Source organism: Phyllobates terribilis, unplaced genomic scaffold, assembly GCF_046119375.1.
Source record: "Phyllobates terribilis strain yellow unplaced genomic scaffold, ASM4611937v1 Scaffold_5__5_contigs__length_657084704, whole genome shotgun sequence".
Taxonomy (NCBI): Eukaryota; Metazoa; Chordata; class Amphibia; order Anura; family Dendrobatidae; genus Phyllobates; species Phyllobates terribilis.
Window position 1 is genome coordinate 24,967,945 of NW_027362765.1, and position 17,334 is coordinate 24,985,278.

The window sequence follows — 17,334 nt, forward strand, 5'->3', positions numbered from 1 at the left end:
CTTCAGGTGCACTACAAATTTCTTCTCTTTCTTTATTCTGAAGAGATACTTCTGCTCTGTCTAAGAATTCCTCACCTTCCTTAATTATTTTCAATGTAGCTATTCTCTCTTCTAGACGTTGCAACTTTTCCTCCAACAGGGACACAAGCTTGCATTTCTGGCAAGTGAAGTTTGGCTTTTCCACTGGTAAATCTGTGAACATGTAGCATGCAATGCAGCTCACCAAATGGCTACTGGCCTCTTCCATGTTCTTAATCTCTATATCATATGAAAGGGGTGAAGATCATGCCAAAATGCACACGGTTTTTCGATGTATTTCTTTCCGCTGCAACTGCCAGAATCCAATGTTCCTTGAGTTCTTGGGAACTCCTCCCATGTTGAACAAAACAAATTTATGTGGATTAATGGTAAAGATTCGCTTGCCTGATGGCACGCGGTTTGATGATTCCCTTCAAGCAGCTCGATCCAGCTACACCCAAAGATCTTCTGACTCGCGGAGACTCTCCACTCTTCCCAGAATGCAAATTATCCAGGATTATGCAAATTATCTTCCACATGCTTCAATTCAATTTCCTGTCCAGGTTCGCAGCGCACCCAGGATCGTTACGTTTCCTTCAGAGGGTTCTGCGTCCCTCTTTCCCGGTGCGCCAGAGGACACGAGGCACCCTTTAGCTCCTATGCCGGGTCTTGACCTTCTGACATTGCCAGACTGTCCGTTATGGGATTCTAGTGCAGCCTCCCACTGCCTTGCACAATAGGTACGTGCTAGCCCTAGCAGCCCACTGCACTTCTTTCTGTATTTCCCTATCTGAATCACTTCCGGGAAGTGCCTGCTTTTCACTAGCACTTTTTCACTCCCACTGTGAGCTAGCCCCCAAACATTAACTGAATCTTATCTTGTACCTTCAGCTAACTACAGTTAGCATCTTATAACAGTATGTACTAAGCCTATTGCCATTATCTTATGTCCTATCCCTATACTGTACACTATCAGCATTATACATTACCAACATGTCCTATATAACCTTACCATTCACTATGCATATTATACTTCACATTACTATATTAACAGTACTAATACTACCCCATGTCACATTACACATTAGATGCACAGAAATGCATGACACTATTCACATTACACAATATTGACGCAATTGGGGTCTTCATGGGTAGTAACAAAGCAGCACAGTCCATCGCCCTGTACACTTCATACACACATGGCTCCGTTACCCTACATGTCCTACAGACATGGCTCCGCTCCCTACACCTCGTACACACATGGCATCTACATACAGCTCGTACACACACGGCTCTGCTCCTTACACATTGTACACACACTGCTCCACTCCGTACACGTCATACACACGCGGCTCCAGTCCGTACACACATGGCTCTGCTCCGTACACCTCGTACACTGCGTGGCTCCGCTCCGTACACCGTGTACACACGCGGCTCCTCTCCGTACACCTCGTACACACGCGGCTCCGCTCCGTACACCTCGTACACACGCGGCTCCGCTCCGTACACCTCGTACACACGCGGCTCCGCTCCGTACACCTCGTACACACGCGGCTCCGCTCCGTACACCTCGTACACACGCGGCTCCGCTCCGTACACCTCGTACACACGCGGCTCTGCTCCGTACACCTCGTACACACGCGGCTCTGCTCCGTACACCTCGTACACACGCGGCTCCGCTCCGTACACCTCGTACACACGCGGCTCCGCTCCGTACACCTCGTACACACGCGGCTCCGCTCCGTACACCTCGTACACACGTGGCTCTGCTCCGTACACCTCGTACACACACGGCTCTGCTCCGTACACCTCGTACACACACGGCTCTGCTCCGTACACCTCGTACACACACGGCTCCGCTCCGTACACCTCGTACACACGCGGCTCTGCTCCGTACACCTCGTACACATGCGGCTCTGCTCCGTACACCTCGTACACACGCGGCTCTGCTCCGTACACCTCGTACACACGCGGCTCCGCTCCGTACACCTCGTACACACGCGGCTCCGCTCCGTACACCTCGTACACACGCGGCTCCGCTCCGTACACCTCGTACACGCGCGGCTCTGCTACATCCACACTGTAAACCCCTCCTGACCCCACACATAAACTTCACCTCATCCAGCACCATGACAACCAGCACAGCAGAGTCCTGCATCCACTGAGGCCCCTGATCATGTGACCCCTGACTCCTCCCCTCCTGTGACCTCATCACAGGTCCTGTGCGCACAGAACAGCCATATATGTGGTGGTGGCTCTGCAGGTGGAGGTATGTGGAGATCCCCCATTACTGGGCCAGGGGGCATTAACCCCTTCAGCGGTGAGACTCTTCTGAGGTTGTTGTCTTTCTGTACCTCAGATAATAAGGAGGAGGCTTTATCTTTCTGTCACATTGTTCTGCCGTTATACCAGGTTCTGTAATAATAATCTTTTTATTTATTTAGCGCCAACATATTCCGCAGCGCTTTACAATTCTGTACTGGAGAACATAGTCATCGTCTTATAGTGAATACTTTTCTTTCCTTCTGCCAATTACCATATGAAATAAATAACACAACAGTATAAAAGAGTTTATATGGACGTGATTTCACCAACATTGTGCAAGGAGTTTGTTTACCCTATAATTAAGGATATTTCTTATTGCTAAGATGGTCTTTTCTTTTTTCACTTAAAACATCTTATAAAACTTTTCCACAACCCTCATTAGTGCGATCATACAACATACACGCCTCTGATTTCTGCGGTGATGCCCTGTACTACTGTAGTGCTGTGTATTATCCCTGCCTGTCAGTGTAATTCTAATGGCCCCATACACGTGACATAACTGTTGGCTGAATAATTACTCAGCCAATGTCTATTTCTCCTGACTCCCCCACACGCAAACATCAGGCTAGGCCGAGCTTTCCTGTGGTCTTGTATAAGAGAGCTATTAGCAGACTCCTCTAGTTGAGGATTATTTCCTTGGAGAACAAAAGGATCGGCTTGTGAAATTCAGCATCAATTACATTGTTTGTCTGGAGGCCTCCATATAAATTATACATTCACCAATGCTCCCGAAATCAGCAGTTTCAACCAGGGCTGGGAGTCGGAGTCGGTATAAAATGGACCGACTTTGACTCCTAAAATATATAATAAATTGAGTAGTTCAATGCAGTTTGTGGGGAATATTTTTCCATAAGAATTTGGGAAAGTTATGAAATGTCCTATAAATGTCTGCCCTATTCCTGATCTAAGGGTCTAGACTTTTAGCTGAGATGAATCTGTGCTACAGTAAACTTATCACTTAAACATGAGCCATGTATGAGGGCGTCTGAGTCGGAGTTGGAGTCGGTATCATGGAAATTGAGTAGTCTGAGTCAGAGGTTTGGCTTACCGACTCCACAGCCCTGGTTTCAGCTAACTTTAGTCTAATGTGTTTTGGGGGCCTAAGAGCTTATTGACTGCTGTACTGGCTCAGCGTAATAGAGTTTTATATATTTCAGACAACCACACATTACAAAGATTTCAAAACTAAAACACAGTAAATGTTGACATTTTAATTTACAATAAGTGATGGTGATGTAGTCAGTGACGGACTCTGGATACATATTTTTATAGATCTGTAGTAGAAGATGGAGATGTCGTCCTCATCATGAAGTAGTTATTTCTCATGTCACATGTAATGAATATCTCCTGCAGTATTGCTAATGCCGATTCCAGTGTCGGTAAATGAGACGAGAATTAGTTTTATGGAAGATGAGTCTATGACAGTGATTGCGAACCTTTTAGAGACCGAGTTCCCATACTGCAATCCAAAACCCACTTATTTATAACAAAGTGCCAACACGGCAATTTAACCTGAATACTGAGGTGTTAGTTTAGAAAAACAACTCGTACATTAGCTCGATATAGAGTCTATTGCAAAGAGCTTGTAAGCACTGCACTCCAAGCCTAAGATACTAGCCACCGATTGCAGTGGAGGTCTGTTCTTGAGAATGGAGAGAATTTTTAATCAAAAGTAAAATTGGAAAATTGATTGTTTTTATAACCTCTCTGAAATTGTAAATTGTTATGAGAATAACCCTTTAAGCCAGGGATGTCAAACTCAAATACACAGAGGGACAAAGTTAAAAGCTTGGACAAAGTCGCGGGCCAACCTTGATATTTGTTAAAAAAAAATTCTACAATTGAGGAAGTTTTTCCTTATCAAATAATTTTGGAATTATAGTGGTATAATATAATATGTTATGTAAGAGCAGTAAAAAGCATATTGCCTAATTTAAATATGTAGTAACATAGGATAAAAAACCTTGCATAAAACAGATAATAAACTATGTTGCAACCAAAGTGCCCCCAAGCACAGTATGATACCCCCACAGTGAATTTCTCCACACGCTCAGTATGATGACCCTACTGTACCTCCCTCAATTCCCCAACAAAGAATGGTGATCCCATCACAGTATGATTCTCCAACTGTAATCTCCACACAGCCCTCCATACAGTATAGTGAGCACAAAAAGTCCTCCATACAGTATAATGGCCCCAACATGGTGCTCAATATAGTATAATGCCCCGCATGGATCTCCATACTGTATAATGGCCCTACATGGTGCTCCATACAGTATAATGACCCCACATGGTGCTCCATACAGTATAATGGCCCCACATAGTGCTCCATACAGTATAATGGGCACCACATAGACCTCCATACAGTATAATGGCCCCACATAGTCCTCCATACAGTATAATGGCCCTACATGATGCTCCATACTGTATAATGGTCCCACATTGAAAAAAGAAAGCTACTCACCTCTGCCTGTTCCACTGCTGTTCTGGTCTCTACACATATCACAGTCCTACCTGTGGGCATGCACGCCATCCCCTCAGCACTAATGCCACCACCCTCACCCTCCTCAGCATGCGCGCAGCCTGATGGGAGGGAGTGGGCGCAGTGCTAGTGATGGGGGGGATGGCGCTCAGGCTGAGGAGAGTGGTGATGGTGCTAGTGCTGAGGGGATGGCGTGTATGCCCACTAGGAGGCCTCTGCGTGACCCCTCTGGCACGCATGCCATAGGTTCACCACCACTGGTCTATGAGAAACGTATTCAGATGCAGACTCAGAGGAAGAAACTGTTTGTTGTGTGTGTCATCTAAAATATATAGGTTTTATTAGTAGATATAAATAGGAAACTGACTACTGTAAAATAATAATACATTAACTATCCTCCCCACTGCTCCTGTGCCACCACTAATTGGGTCACCCCCAGTCTCTGTATTTTCTGGTCAGTGCTGACAAACATGTGATTAATACAGCCAATCAATGGCTGAAGCAGTGACCAAAATAACCAGTGATTAGGAGCATGGGTGAGCTTTTCTTAGACAGTAATTATACAAAACAAGATCATACATCATCTACACATTCTATCTCCTCATATATTTCCCCTTATTATCTCAAGTAATTTTTATATTATACAGGATTCTTTATGATGTTACATCGGCTCATCTTCACATTCAGGTCCCTACAATATCAGATCCTGTCAGTGGAGATCTTCTATATAAGAGAATTTTACTGATTGACTCATCAAGGATGGATAAGGGCAAGAACAAAATGGTGGAGAAGCTATTACAACTCACCCTAGAGATTTTCCTCCAACTTACTGGAAAGGTGAGAGATTCTGATGATGTCACATTACATTATTCTTACCTATGGGAATAACTGATGGACAGAACTGGAGAGGTGAGGACTCTGGAAATGTCCGTAGTGAGATTTATTAATGTGTCTCTCCATAACCAGGATTACACAATAGTGAAGAAGACCTCTAGTGAGCACTGTCAGGCCCCTGTGTCTGAGGGATGGGGAAGACCCCTGAGCCCAATCACGAGATCTCCACATCACCCACTGATACATGAGAACATCAATGAGCAGAAGATCCTAGAACTCACCTACAAGATGATTGAGCTGCTGACTGGAGAGGTGACACTGCTGGGAATGCTGGGACTTTAAACAGTATTGCTATGAAAGGATCAGGGGGATGACGGTATCATTGTATGTGTCAGGTTCCTATAAGGTGTCAGGACGTCACCGTCTATTTCTCCATGGAGGAGTGGGAGTATTTAGAAGGACACAAAGATCTGTACGAGGACGTCATGATGGAGGTTCCCCAGCTCCTCACATCACCAGGTAATAAACAGGACTAAATACACACGGCCTATAATTGTATGTGAAGAATGAAATCAGTCCCTGTATGTGTTTCCTCCAGTTGTATCCAGTAAGAGGACAACACCAGAGAGATGTCCCCGTCCTCTTCTTCCACTGGACTGTAAACAAGAAGATCCCAGTGTTCCTCAGGACCATCAGGTAGATGGAGAGAAGGTGTCATGAGATCTCCCCTATGATGTGTAGATGGCTGTGAAGGTCTTGTGCTAAGTCTTTTTTTATCCACCAGTATTATATGTTTTATACTTGTGTAATGAGAACGGTGGAGATGGCAGGATTAGAGCTGATCATAGATGTGACTTTTACAATACTTGTTTCAGGGTGAAGATCTAACCCATATTAATACTACAGAGACATATGTGAGAGATGATGGGCCGTGCGAAGAGGAGATTCTTATGGATAACCTCAAAGGTGAGTAGTAACCACTAAATGCAGAGAAGTCATAGAGTCTTCTCAGTCACTGCCTGTAGCTGTTTTATCAGCAGTAAAGTCCCACCATATCAAGTGGTCACCATTCGTCTGCTAAATCAATAAATGCTCCTTCACTCAAAACTGGCCCCATTATTTTGACAATTGGAATTCCTTCTGTTGGAATGAGACATGGAACTAGAAGATGCTGAATCTTACCTTCCCAGATCTCTAAACTGTAAAGCCAAATGACAGCGGATGTAGAATATGTACAGCTCGGATAATCATGTGAAGAATATTATTATCTGTATGGTGAACCCCTTAGAGAAAGCGGAGGGTAATGATACTGTTGCCTTCCTAGAATCCTGATACCTTATTAGATAAATCTACCCTCTCTCCCTTCAATGCTGCTCGACTCACTCGCCTTACAAATAATAACATTGAAGTAATTAGATCCTTAGTAAGACAATCTATCTTGAATCCTATAAAGTAATAAAATGATTAAAAAAAAAGAATGAAATGACAAAACGATATTCAGCCTCTCAGCATCAAATCTGATAACCGATTTCTAATATGACCTCATTCCCTGCTGTCTCAATACGTATGAAATAGATCTGCCGCCTCTGATTTATACTTGGGACAGTTAGAATATTTAATATATCCGATCTTCTGCATAAAAGCCGGGGACGGTACAACCTGTAAATAACCATATATTGGACCATTCTCTCATATGACGTAGAGAAGAACTTTAGCAGAATTTACAATTATTTCCCATTGTTTAAGATAAACTTAAGAAATGAGGGCGATTAGTGTTATCTCACAGTGAGTACTTGGAGGTCGACAGCCCACCTACATGAACTTCTTAAAAACCTTCCAAAATTGAATTTGGAAAAAAAAATGATGGACAATAGTGAATACATAAAGGTCTGATATTTTTAACTTCAACAGCCTGAAAGATATTTTCTTTGAGAATTCTACAAATGTCCTTTATATAAGAACTTGTACTGGATCTGTCCATGGTTGAGTCTGAGAGACCAGAAAAGAAAGTCTCCCGTATTACAACAGTAAATGTTGTTAATAATTTTTAACATTGGCCAATTGTTAATTTACAGTGGGGAGAAAAAGTATTTAGCCAGCCACCAATTGTGCAAGTTCTCCCACTTAAAAACATGAGAGAGGCCTGTAATTGACATCATAGGTAGACCTTAACTATGAGAGACAAAATGAGAAAACAAATCCTGAAAATCACATTGTCTGATTTGAAAAGAAATTTTTTTTAAATTTTGGTGGAAAATAAGTATTTGGTCAATTACAAACAAGCAAGATTTCTGGCTCTCACAGACCTGTAACTTCTTTAAATGGCTCCTCTGTCCTCCACTCATTATCTGTAGTACTGGCACCTGTTTGAACTAGTTGTTATCAGTATAAAAGACACCTGTCTGCAACCTCAAACAGTCACACTCCAAACTCCACTATGGTGAAGACCAAAGAGCTGTCTAAGGACACCAGAAACAAAATTGTAGCCCTGCACCAGGCTTGGAAAACTGAATCTGCAATAGGCAAGCAGCTTAGTGTGAAGAAATCAACTGTGGGAGCAATAATTAGAAAATGGAAGACATACAAGACCACTGATAATCTTCCTCCATCTGGGGCTCCACACAAGATCTCATCCCGTGGGGTCAAAATGATCTCAAGAACGGTGAGCAAAAGTCCCAGAATCACACTTGGGGGACCTAGTGAATTACCTGCAGAGAGTTGGGACCAACATTACACAGGCTACCATCAGTAACGCACTATGCCGCCAGGGACTCAGATCCTGAAGTGCCAGACGTGTCTCCCTGCTTAAGCCATTACATGTCCGGGCCCGTCCGAAGTTTGCTAGAGAGCATTTGGATGATCCAGAAGAGTATTGGGAGAATGTCATATGGTCAGATGAAACCAAAGTAGAACTGTTTGGTAGAAACACAACTCAGTGTGTTTGGAGGAGAAAGAATGCTGAGTTGCATCCAAAGAACACCATACCTACTGTAAAGCATGGGGTGGCAACATCATGCTTTGGGGCTGTTTCTCTGCCAAGGGACCAGGACGACTGATCCGTGTACATGAAAGAATGAATGGGGCCATGTATCGTGAGATTTTGAGTGCAAACCTCCTTCCATCAGCAAGGGCATTGAAGATGAAAAGTGACTGGGTCTGTCAGCATGACAATGATCCCAAGCACACCGCCAGGGTAGAAAAGGAGTGGCTTCGTAAGAAGCATTTCAAGGTCCTGGAGTGGCCTAGCCAGTCTCCAGATCTAAACCCTATAGAAAACCTTGGAGGGAGTTGAAAGTCTGTGTTGCCCAGCGACAGCCCCAAAACATCACTGCTCTAGAGGCGATCTGCATGGAGGAATGGGCCAACATACCAGCAACAGTGTGTGCCAACCTTGTGAAGACTTACAGAAAACGTTTGACCTCTGTCATTGCCAACAAAGGATATATAACAAAGTATTGAGATGAACTTTTGTAATTGACCAAATACTTATTTTCCACCAAAATTTGAAAAAAATTTCTTTCCAAATCAGACAATGTGATTTTCAGGATTTGTTTTCTCATTTTGTCTCTCATAGTTGAGGTCTACCTATGATGCCAATTACAGGCCTCTCTCATCTTTTTAAGTGGGAGAACTTGCACAATTCGTGGCTGACTAAAATACTTTTTTTACCCACTGTATGTACAATAACAGCAGAGTCTCCATTTACCCTGACTTTTTAGTTTCTGTGAGAAAAGAACGGACTAATTTCAAAGAGGATTGCAATAAACTACACAAAAAAACATTACACCTGTGCCATGATATACTGTATCTCTAAGCTGTGCATGGCTGATGGGTGAAATATTAATTTGTTCATGCCTGTAGGAGATGTGTTGGCATGGCTCGAGCGCTGGCATCACTCTGTCATTATTTCCATTATGTTTTCGATCCTAAATAATTCAGATTACTGCACAATCTCTCCGGTAATATGCAGCACTAATACCTTCTCTGCTCTTCTGGTCAGAACTCTTAGTAGCTGCAATAGTCCATCATAATTGAGGGCAATTCCAGTTAGGTGGACTATGCTAAAAAGTTCTCTCTAAATGTCTAATATTGCTTCAAGAAAATCATCTGACAGAAAATATTGTCCCCTATGATAGAAATCTATACTAAGAGCCCCCAAGCCACATACTCTAATTACTCCAGAGATCTCTAGTTACTAAATTATTGATGATGAAGACTTCGGGAAAGAGAGCGATCATTTTAGTAGATATGTTACGGTCTATAGTCATAATTTTTGCCTACAGTAGATAGTGCCCAAAATACTCTGATTTAATCACTTTCTGCCTCAGATAGTTTTGTTCCTAACCAGGTTCCGTTTTTTAAATCTTACATGTGTCAATTTACATGGTAATAACTATGTAATGCTTTATCTGATCTCAGTTTTTCTGAGATTGCTGGTTTGTTTTTTTGCATAACACATTGTACTTTGTTAGTGGTAAAATTAAGTTGATTTGTTTTGCGTTTATTTTAGAGAGAATCTGTAATCTACCAACAATTTAGAAGACTTAGAAGTGTTTAAACGTTGATTTTGACAGGAGGCAAAAATGAGGAGAGGGAGGAGGCACTGGGGGACGGAGGAGAGAATTGAAGGTGTTGAATAGTTGTTTGGGGTTGTGAGACAGGGAGGATATGAGGGATGCGAAGTATGTTTGTTTTGCTGCAGTGAGTGTGGACTTGAAGGTAGTGAGGGATTGTTTGAATGCAATGAAGTGCTCATTGGAGTGGGACTTTTTACATCTACGCTCGGCAACCCTGGAGGCCCGTCGCAGTTCTTTAGTTAGGCTGGTGTGCCAGGGTTGTCTGTTGATTGTGCAAGCTTTGATATGTGTGAGGGGGGCGACCGAATCTAGAGCTGCAGCTGTTGTGGTGTTGTATAAAGTGGCAGCAACATCTGCATCATGTAAGGAACTAATGTCTGTAAGAGGGAGGAGGGATTCAGAGAGTGAGTGTAGGTCAAGGTGTCTGAGATTTCTGCGAGGGTATGCAAGTTTGTGGAGTGGGGATTGTTGACCTGGAGAGGAGAGGTAAGAGAATGTAAGTAGGTTGTGGTCAGAGAGAGGGAGAGGTGAGTTAGAACTGTTAAATAGGGAACAGAGGCGGGTGAAGATGAGGTCCAGCGTGTGGCCGTCTTTGTGGGTGGGTGTGGAAGACCACTGGGTAAGAACTTAGGAGGAAGTGAGGGATAGAAGCTTAGAGGCAGCTGAGAGGGAAGTGTCAATGGGGATGTTAAAGTCACCCATGAGGATAGTGGGGATGTCAACGGAGAGGAAATTAAATAGCCAAGTGGTGAAGTGGTCAAAGAAAGTGGTGGTTGGTCCTGGGGGGCGGTAAATGACAGCCAGTTGGAGGTTGGAGGGGGAGTAGATTCGCACGGAGTGCACTTCAAAAGAGGGGAGAGTAATTGAGGGCGGCAGTGGGATATGGGTGAAGGAGCAGTTATCTGAGAGGAGGAAACCTATTCCTCCACCGTGCTTGCTGGTGGGGCGGGGGGTATGGGAGAGGTGGAATCCACCGTACGAAAGTGCAGCAGGAGAGGCCGTGTCAGAGGGGGTGAGCCAGGTTTCAGTGATGCCGAGGAAGGAAAGTTTGTTAGTGATGAAGAGGTCGTGAATGTAGGAAAGTTTGTTGCAGACAGAGCGAGCGTTCCATAGAGCTCCTGATAGTGGGACTGGGGAAGCAGGGGCTGGGCGTATAGGTATAAGGTTAGAAGGGTTACGAGAGTTGGGTAGGAGGTGGAAGTGATTGTAGGGATGTGTTGAGGAGGGCCAGGATTTGGAGAGATGTCGCCAGCAGTAAGGAGGAGCAGAGAAAGCGTTAGCAGGTGGAAGCAGGAGAGGGCATGAGGTGGCTGTCTGTGTTTGGAGACAAAGGATTCTATGTTGAGGAATAGCTCTGAGGAGGAGGTGAGGTGGGTAGGGAGAATGGAGGGAGAGATGAAGAGTTCATTACTAGGTGTAGGGATTAGGGGTGGTTGTAAGAAGTGAAGGATTAAGGGGGTGAGAGTGAAAACAAAGAAAACATTGTTGATGAAGGTCCAATTTTTTTTTCATTTTCACAAAAAGTAATAGAAGAAAATGGACCCCACAATTTATTATGCAACTTCTCCTGAATCCGACAACATCTGTGTCCTTCTGATTAAAATTGCCTAATACATAGTGCCCAGCTTGTGCTTCTGGAGGCACGCACTCTGTACATTTTTATGTAGGTTCTTCCGGCTTCATCAATGTTAAACTTGTGTTTGAAAAACTGCAAGGCTCAGAAGCAAGCAGTACATTTGGCTTTGAAAGCATGGCTGTTTGCTGGATTAGATTATGAAGCCATGTTGCTTTTCAATAGTCTTTCAGCTACTAGATATGTCGAAACCTTCTATTTTTCCATTGACGGAGCAGAATTTTTTGGGGTTTAATTTTTGCTCGCATAACATTATTTGGTGGTGTCAGGGCGACCCCTGAAAGATCATGCAGAATCCCACCGCTGCCACCAATTCATTTAGATCCCAAATATCACAGAGACCATCAGCTGTGAACTTTGTAGCGAACAGCTCTCTGCTGCCCCTTATCATCCGGACAATTACACGATTGGCCATCATTCAACAGAAGAGGTCACATGCTGTTCTCACTAATTAGTTATCGGAAAGCTAACAGCGAGCGAATGGCATATACACCTCCGGATTCTTACACATGGAACATGTGTATATACCCCAGTACGATCAATGTTAACTCCATGATAACCCCAGAAGGATTATTAGCTGCCTCCACCTGTCCGTTTTCTGGCTGATCGGACGCCTTATAGGTAGCATATGGCTTAGGGGTGAGGCACAATTACAGAACAAAAGAAACAGAACTATTACATTTTATATTTAATCCAAAGGGACGCAGTGTTTATGAAAAAATATACAAAATATTTTACAAAGGGGACAAAACAATACAGCATGTACAGTCACAGAAAAAAAAGGGATTAACAGAAGAACTTACTATACCAATCGCAGAGACTATTCAGTTTAGCCAAAGGAGAGCACTTTGATCGGTCGTTTCGTGAATGGGGGCCCTGCATACAAGAAAAATGTATCTCTCAGCACGAACACAGATCATAATTTGGCTTGATCTTTTATCAGTCCCTGAGTCCCACCCACACACTACCCTGTGATGACCTCACAGTATCTTCATCAGGGGGTGTCCTGATAAAGATAATGGGCGAAACGTGCATTGGGGCAGGGAGGTAAACAACAGACTGGCACAGGCTATTTACTTGTAAGTAATTATCTGTCCAAAACCTTGAAAGTGTTGATCTGAGTCCCATAGATTATTCATATGCTAGGCACAAAGCACTTTACTTCTAAGCAGTGGTAAAGTCAGTTTGTACACATATCATGAACATGCTTTGCACACAGCACTTTACTTCCATCTGGTGGTGAAACTCTGTCAACACAGACAGATTCACTACATAAGTCAAATCAGTGTCAGAAGTTTGGACAGTATATTAATCCTGTGCATACATATATTTTCAGCACAATACAGATCAAATTAGATAATATTCTTTATTCTAATTGATTAATATGTATGAAACCTAGCTAACAATTATTAGTTTCTTTACGTTTAAATCTTAGTGTTTCATAGTAGCACTTCATGGTTATTTATAAATGTTTTTAATTTTAATCAAAATATTTAATAAAAATTATTTAGGTAAAAAACTCTGTGGTAATGTAATATATTGTTATTCGAATTACCCCATTCCATAATTTAGACTCCATATGGGAATATAATTGTATTGTCTCTCTGAAAAGACTTCTCCTGTCTCAATTACCTGCCAATTGTATAGCTCTTTGTCTATGCACAATATGCATCCTCATGGTCTTTATCCTACAAGAAGCTCTTGCATGTTAGTTAATTAGGGTTGGCACTTCTCTTTGTACACTGCCATTTTGCATAAAGGCAGCTTTTAGATTGCTAGTTCCTGCAATTTCATGTGGCGTAGAGACGTTATTATCTTCTACAACACATATTTCTATGACAGGTGGCTTATCATTCCAATATTTGGGAAGCAAAATGAACAAAGAGAGCTGCTTTGAGATCTACTGTTAGATTGTGAAATCTTTTTGTTTTTGCAAATAATTACATGTTGCTACATAACTTTATTTTTTTAGATATTTTAGAACTTGTATCCTTAAATTATATTTGTATACATTATTAAAAATAATTTTTAATCTTGGCAGATGACTGTATTTGGAGATCAAAGAGACAACTGACATCTTCAATTTTGAAATCAGATGACCTTGAGATCACACAGGATACAATTGAAGTGAATGCCATTATTCCAGATATACCATCATCAATTCACAGCAAAGATCTATCATCTGATCCTTTTAAACAGGTCCTATCTTCTGATTCATTACAGACTAATAAAAAAATTAAAAGTCACAAAATGGATATTAAATATCAAAATGCTCTTACAGCAACGGAACCATTTCCAACTTTAGAATATGGAAAAATTGATAAAAAACTTCACACAGAGGAGAAAAGATTTCCTTCAGAGTCTGTTAGTTATCACAGAACTCACACAGGGGAGAAGCCGTATTCATGTTCAGAATGTGGAATATGTTTTGCACATAAAGTAACACTTGTTATACACCAGAGAACTCACACAGGGGAGAAGCCTTTTTCGTGTTCAGAATGTGGAAAATGTTTTGCATGGAAATCACACCTTGTTATACACCGGAGAACTCACACAGGGGAGAAGCGTTTTTCATGTTCAGAATGTGGAAAATGTTATTCAAATAAATCACATCTTGTTATACATCAGAGAACTCACACAGGGGAGAAGCCATATTCATGTTCCGAATGTGGGAAATGTTTTCACCGGAAATCATATCTTGTTGGTCACCAGAGAACCCACACAGGGGAGAAGCCATTTATATGTTCAGAATGTGGGAAATCTTATGTATATAAATCACATCTTTTTACACATCAGAGAACTCACACAGGGGAGAAGCCATTTTCATGTTCAGAATGTGGGAAACATTTTTACAGGAAATCGTACCTTGTTAGTCACCAGAGAACTCACACAGGTGAGAAGCCATTTTCATGTTCAGAATGTGGAAAATCGTATGCACATAAATCACATCTATTTACACACCAGAGAATTCACATTGGAGAGAAGCCATATTCATGTTCAGAATGTGGGAAATGTTTTGCAACTTAGTCAATTCTTGTTGAACATCAGAAATTTCATATAAGGAAGAAGCCATTTTCCTTTTCAAAATGTGGGAAATATTATGCATATACCATATTTTGCGGCTATAAGATGCACTGGACCATAAATGCACCCCAAATTTTGGGGAGGAAAATAGTAAAAAAGTGTTTTAAATACAACGGTGATGCATCTTGTAGTCCGATTTTACAGTATCCTACCGGGGGTGGGGACGACAGGGTCACAGGAGGCAGGGTCGCTGCTGCAGGAGGAGATCTCAATCTGCATATGCGCTGCCTCTGGTGGCCATTTTCCTGAAGCCCACTGTAGGGAAATCAATGGGAAGGGGACTCCGCTCACTGCCGACATTTTATGAAAATCCAGGGCCCGCAGCCTCGCAACGCTGGTACACCTCTTCCTCCCAGCACAGGGCCCGCATCATTGCCCCATTCCTGCCGCCGATGGTCTCCTGCAGCAACGACCCTGCCTCCTGTGACCCCACTCCATCAAAGCTACCTCTTCTTTGTAAGCTACATTCAGATTATAAGGCGCAACCCCATTTTCCTCCCAAATTTGGGGGGAAAAAGTGCGTCTTATAATCTGAAAATACAGTAAATCACATTTTGTCACACATAAGAGAACTCACTCCAGAAGAATCCATTTTTATGTTTAGAATGTGGTAAACATTTTAACAGGAATTCATATCTTGCTAGTCTCTATACTACAATAATAAATATGTTGATATTACTAGTTACATCTACGATCCATTCTTTCTTTCTTGAAACATCTACTGTGATACTTTTATTAAATCTCTTTCCCTGCTAAGTATATTAGTTTTTCCCTTCACCATGACAGCACCGTACCGAGAGTGAGCGGATCCGCCCCAAGGAACAGGAAACCTACTGAAATAAAAAGAGCGGTACCTCTCCATTTGCCCAACTGTGGTTTACTGTTCCTAGAAGAGAATACCTACGGTCTGAGAGAAAGAGGAACATACCTGGGGAGATTTCTCCTAGTGATGGTGCGAACCCCATGATGACCTGGTGGCTGGAGGGCTGTCCTATGGTTTTGGGCATTACTCTCCCGAGGACCTTCCACCTGGAAAGATTACGAATTAAAACACCAGTAGCCATAGCTCTTCCCACACCTACTTAGATAAAAAGAGTAGAAGGAGTGGGTATTTTGTCAAGTGGATGTACAGCTACAAGTGCAGCATGGAAAATCCAAGTTTGCTTGGTTATGGAGATGATCTAAAACCTACTCCTGGAGCCGTAGTTCTGGGGCCTAGGTTTGGGTGAGTGATTTCTGTTTAAACACATGCTGATTATTATTACCTGTTTTCAAAATACGCCCATGAAAGCTGTGACAAAAACAAAAAACAAAAAATGTGCAGGGAAGCATCACACAAATCCTACACTAAAGACTTTGCCACTCATGTATAGAAAAAAATTAATGGAAGAGTCTCCTTCCCTATTTCAAGAAATTAAAACATTGATTAAAGATGAAGTTAAGAGTACGGTGAAAGGAAAAATTTGTCATACCCGAGGCTCTTCCACCTCCGGGTTAGCAGCATAAACCTTCAGAGGTTAGTTCGGAAAAAGAAAAAGTGGAGTCCGGGGAATTGATTGACTCAGATTGTTCAGATTCATCATCATCTGATGGTGAATTTGGTCAACCGTGTTTTCTGGTAGAAGAAACAGGAAAGCTACTAAAAATCATCAGGTCTACTATGGGGGAGTAGAGACTCCTAAAGAACGTAGATCAGTACAGGATTCCATGTTTAGTAACTTGGAAGAGCAAAAACATCAAGTGTTTTCAAGCCCATAAAATTTGCTTTCCCTTATCAAAAAAACAATGGAAGAGACCTGTTAAGAGGATGTCGGTTCCTAGAACTCTTAAAAGGAAATACCCGTTTGACAAAGATCTGCGCAATATATGGGAAAAATCCCTGAAAATTGATGTTGCTATTGCCAGAGTTTCCAAAAATGTGGCCCTATCCTGGGATATTTGGGATCTGAAAGATCCATTAGATAGGAAGGCTGACATATTCCTCAGGGGAACATTGGAGGCAGTGTCCGTATCATTTAAGCCAAGTATAGTGGCCACCTGTACAGCCAGATCCGTGGTTAAATGGCTTCAAGAGCTAGATTCCCAGCTAAGAAATAAAAGAACAACTTTTAGGAGCATTATCCACTATTCAAAAGCAGCTGACTTCCTGGCAGATGCATCAGTGGGATAGTATTAGATTTGCTGCCCGGGCCTGTGGTCTTTCAAACTCAGCACGTAGAGCTCTCTGGCTTAAAAATTGGTCAGCAGACTTCCAGTCAAAAATGAAACTGTACTCCATTCCTTGTCAGAGTGACTATTTGGTACGGTCTTTGATCAGATCTTGGAGAATGCGGCAGATAAGATGAAAAATTCCCCCCCTCCTCTTCATAGATCCTTTCAGG

The 17,334-nt window shown here is 42.4% G+C and overlaps 1 protein-coding gene across 1 annotated transcript; it reads left to right on the forward strand.

Annotated features, from left to right (window-relative positions):
• Positions 1-2,228: 2,228 nt before the first annotated feature.
• On the forward strand, positions 2,229-15,638 carry LOC141271799 (oocyte zinc finger protein XlCOF8.4-like). The gene is made up of 7 exons (XM_073681962.1): positions 2,229-2,287; positions 5,513-5,662; positions 5,792-5,971; positions 6,055-6,178; positions 6,258-6,355; positions 6,535-6,625; positions 13,911-15,638. The coding sequence occupies exons 2-7, from the start codon at positions 5,585-5,587 to the stop codon at positions 14,894-14,896; spliced, it is 1,557 nt and encodes a 518-aa protein (XP_073538063.1). The 5' UTR covers positions 2,229-2,287; positions 5,513-5,584; the 3' UTR covers positions 14,897-15,638.
• Positions 15,639-17,334: the final 1,696 nt, after the last annotated feature.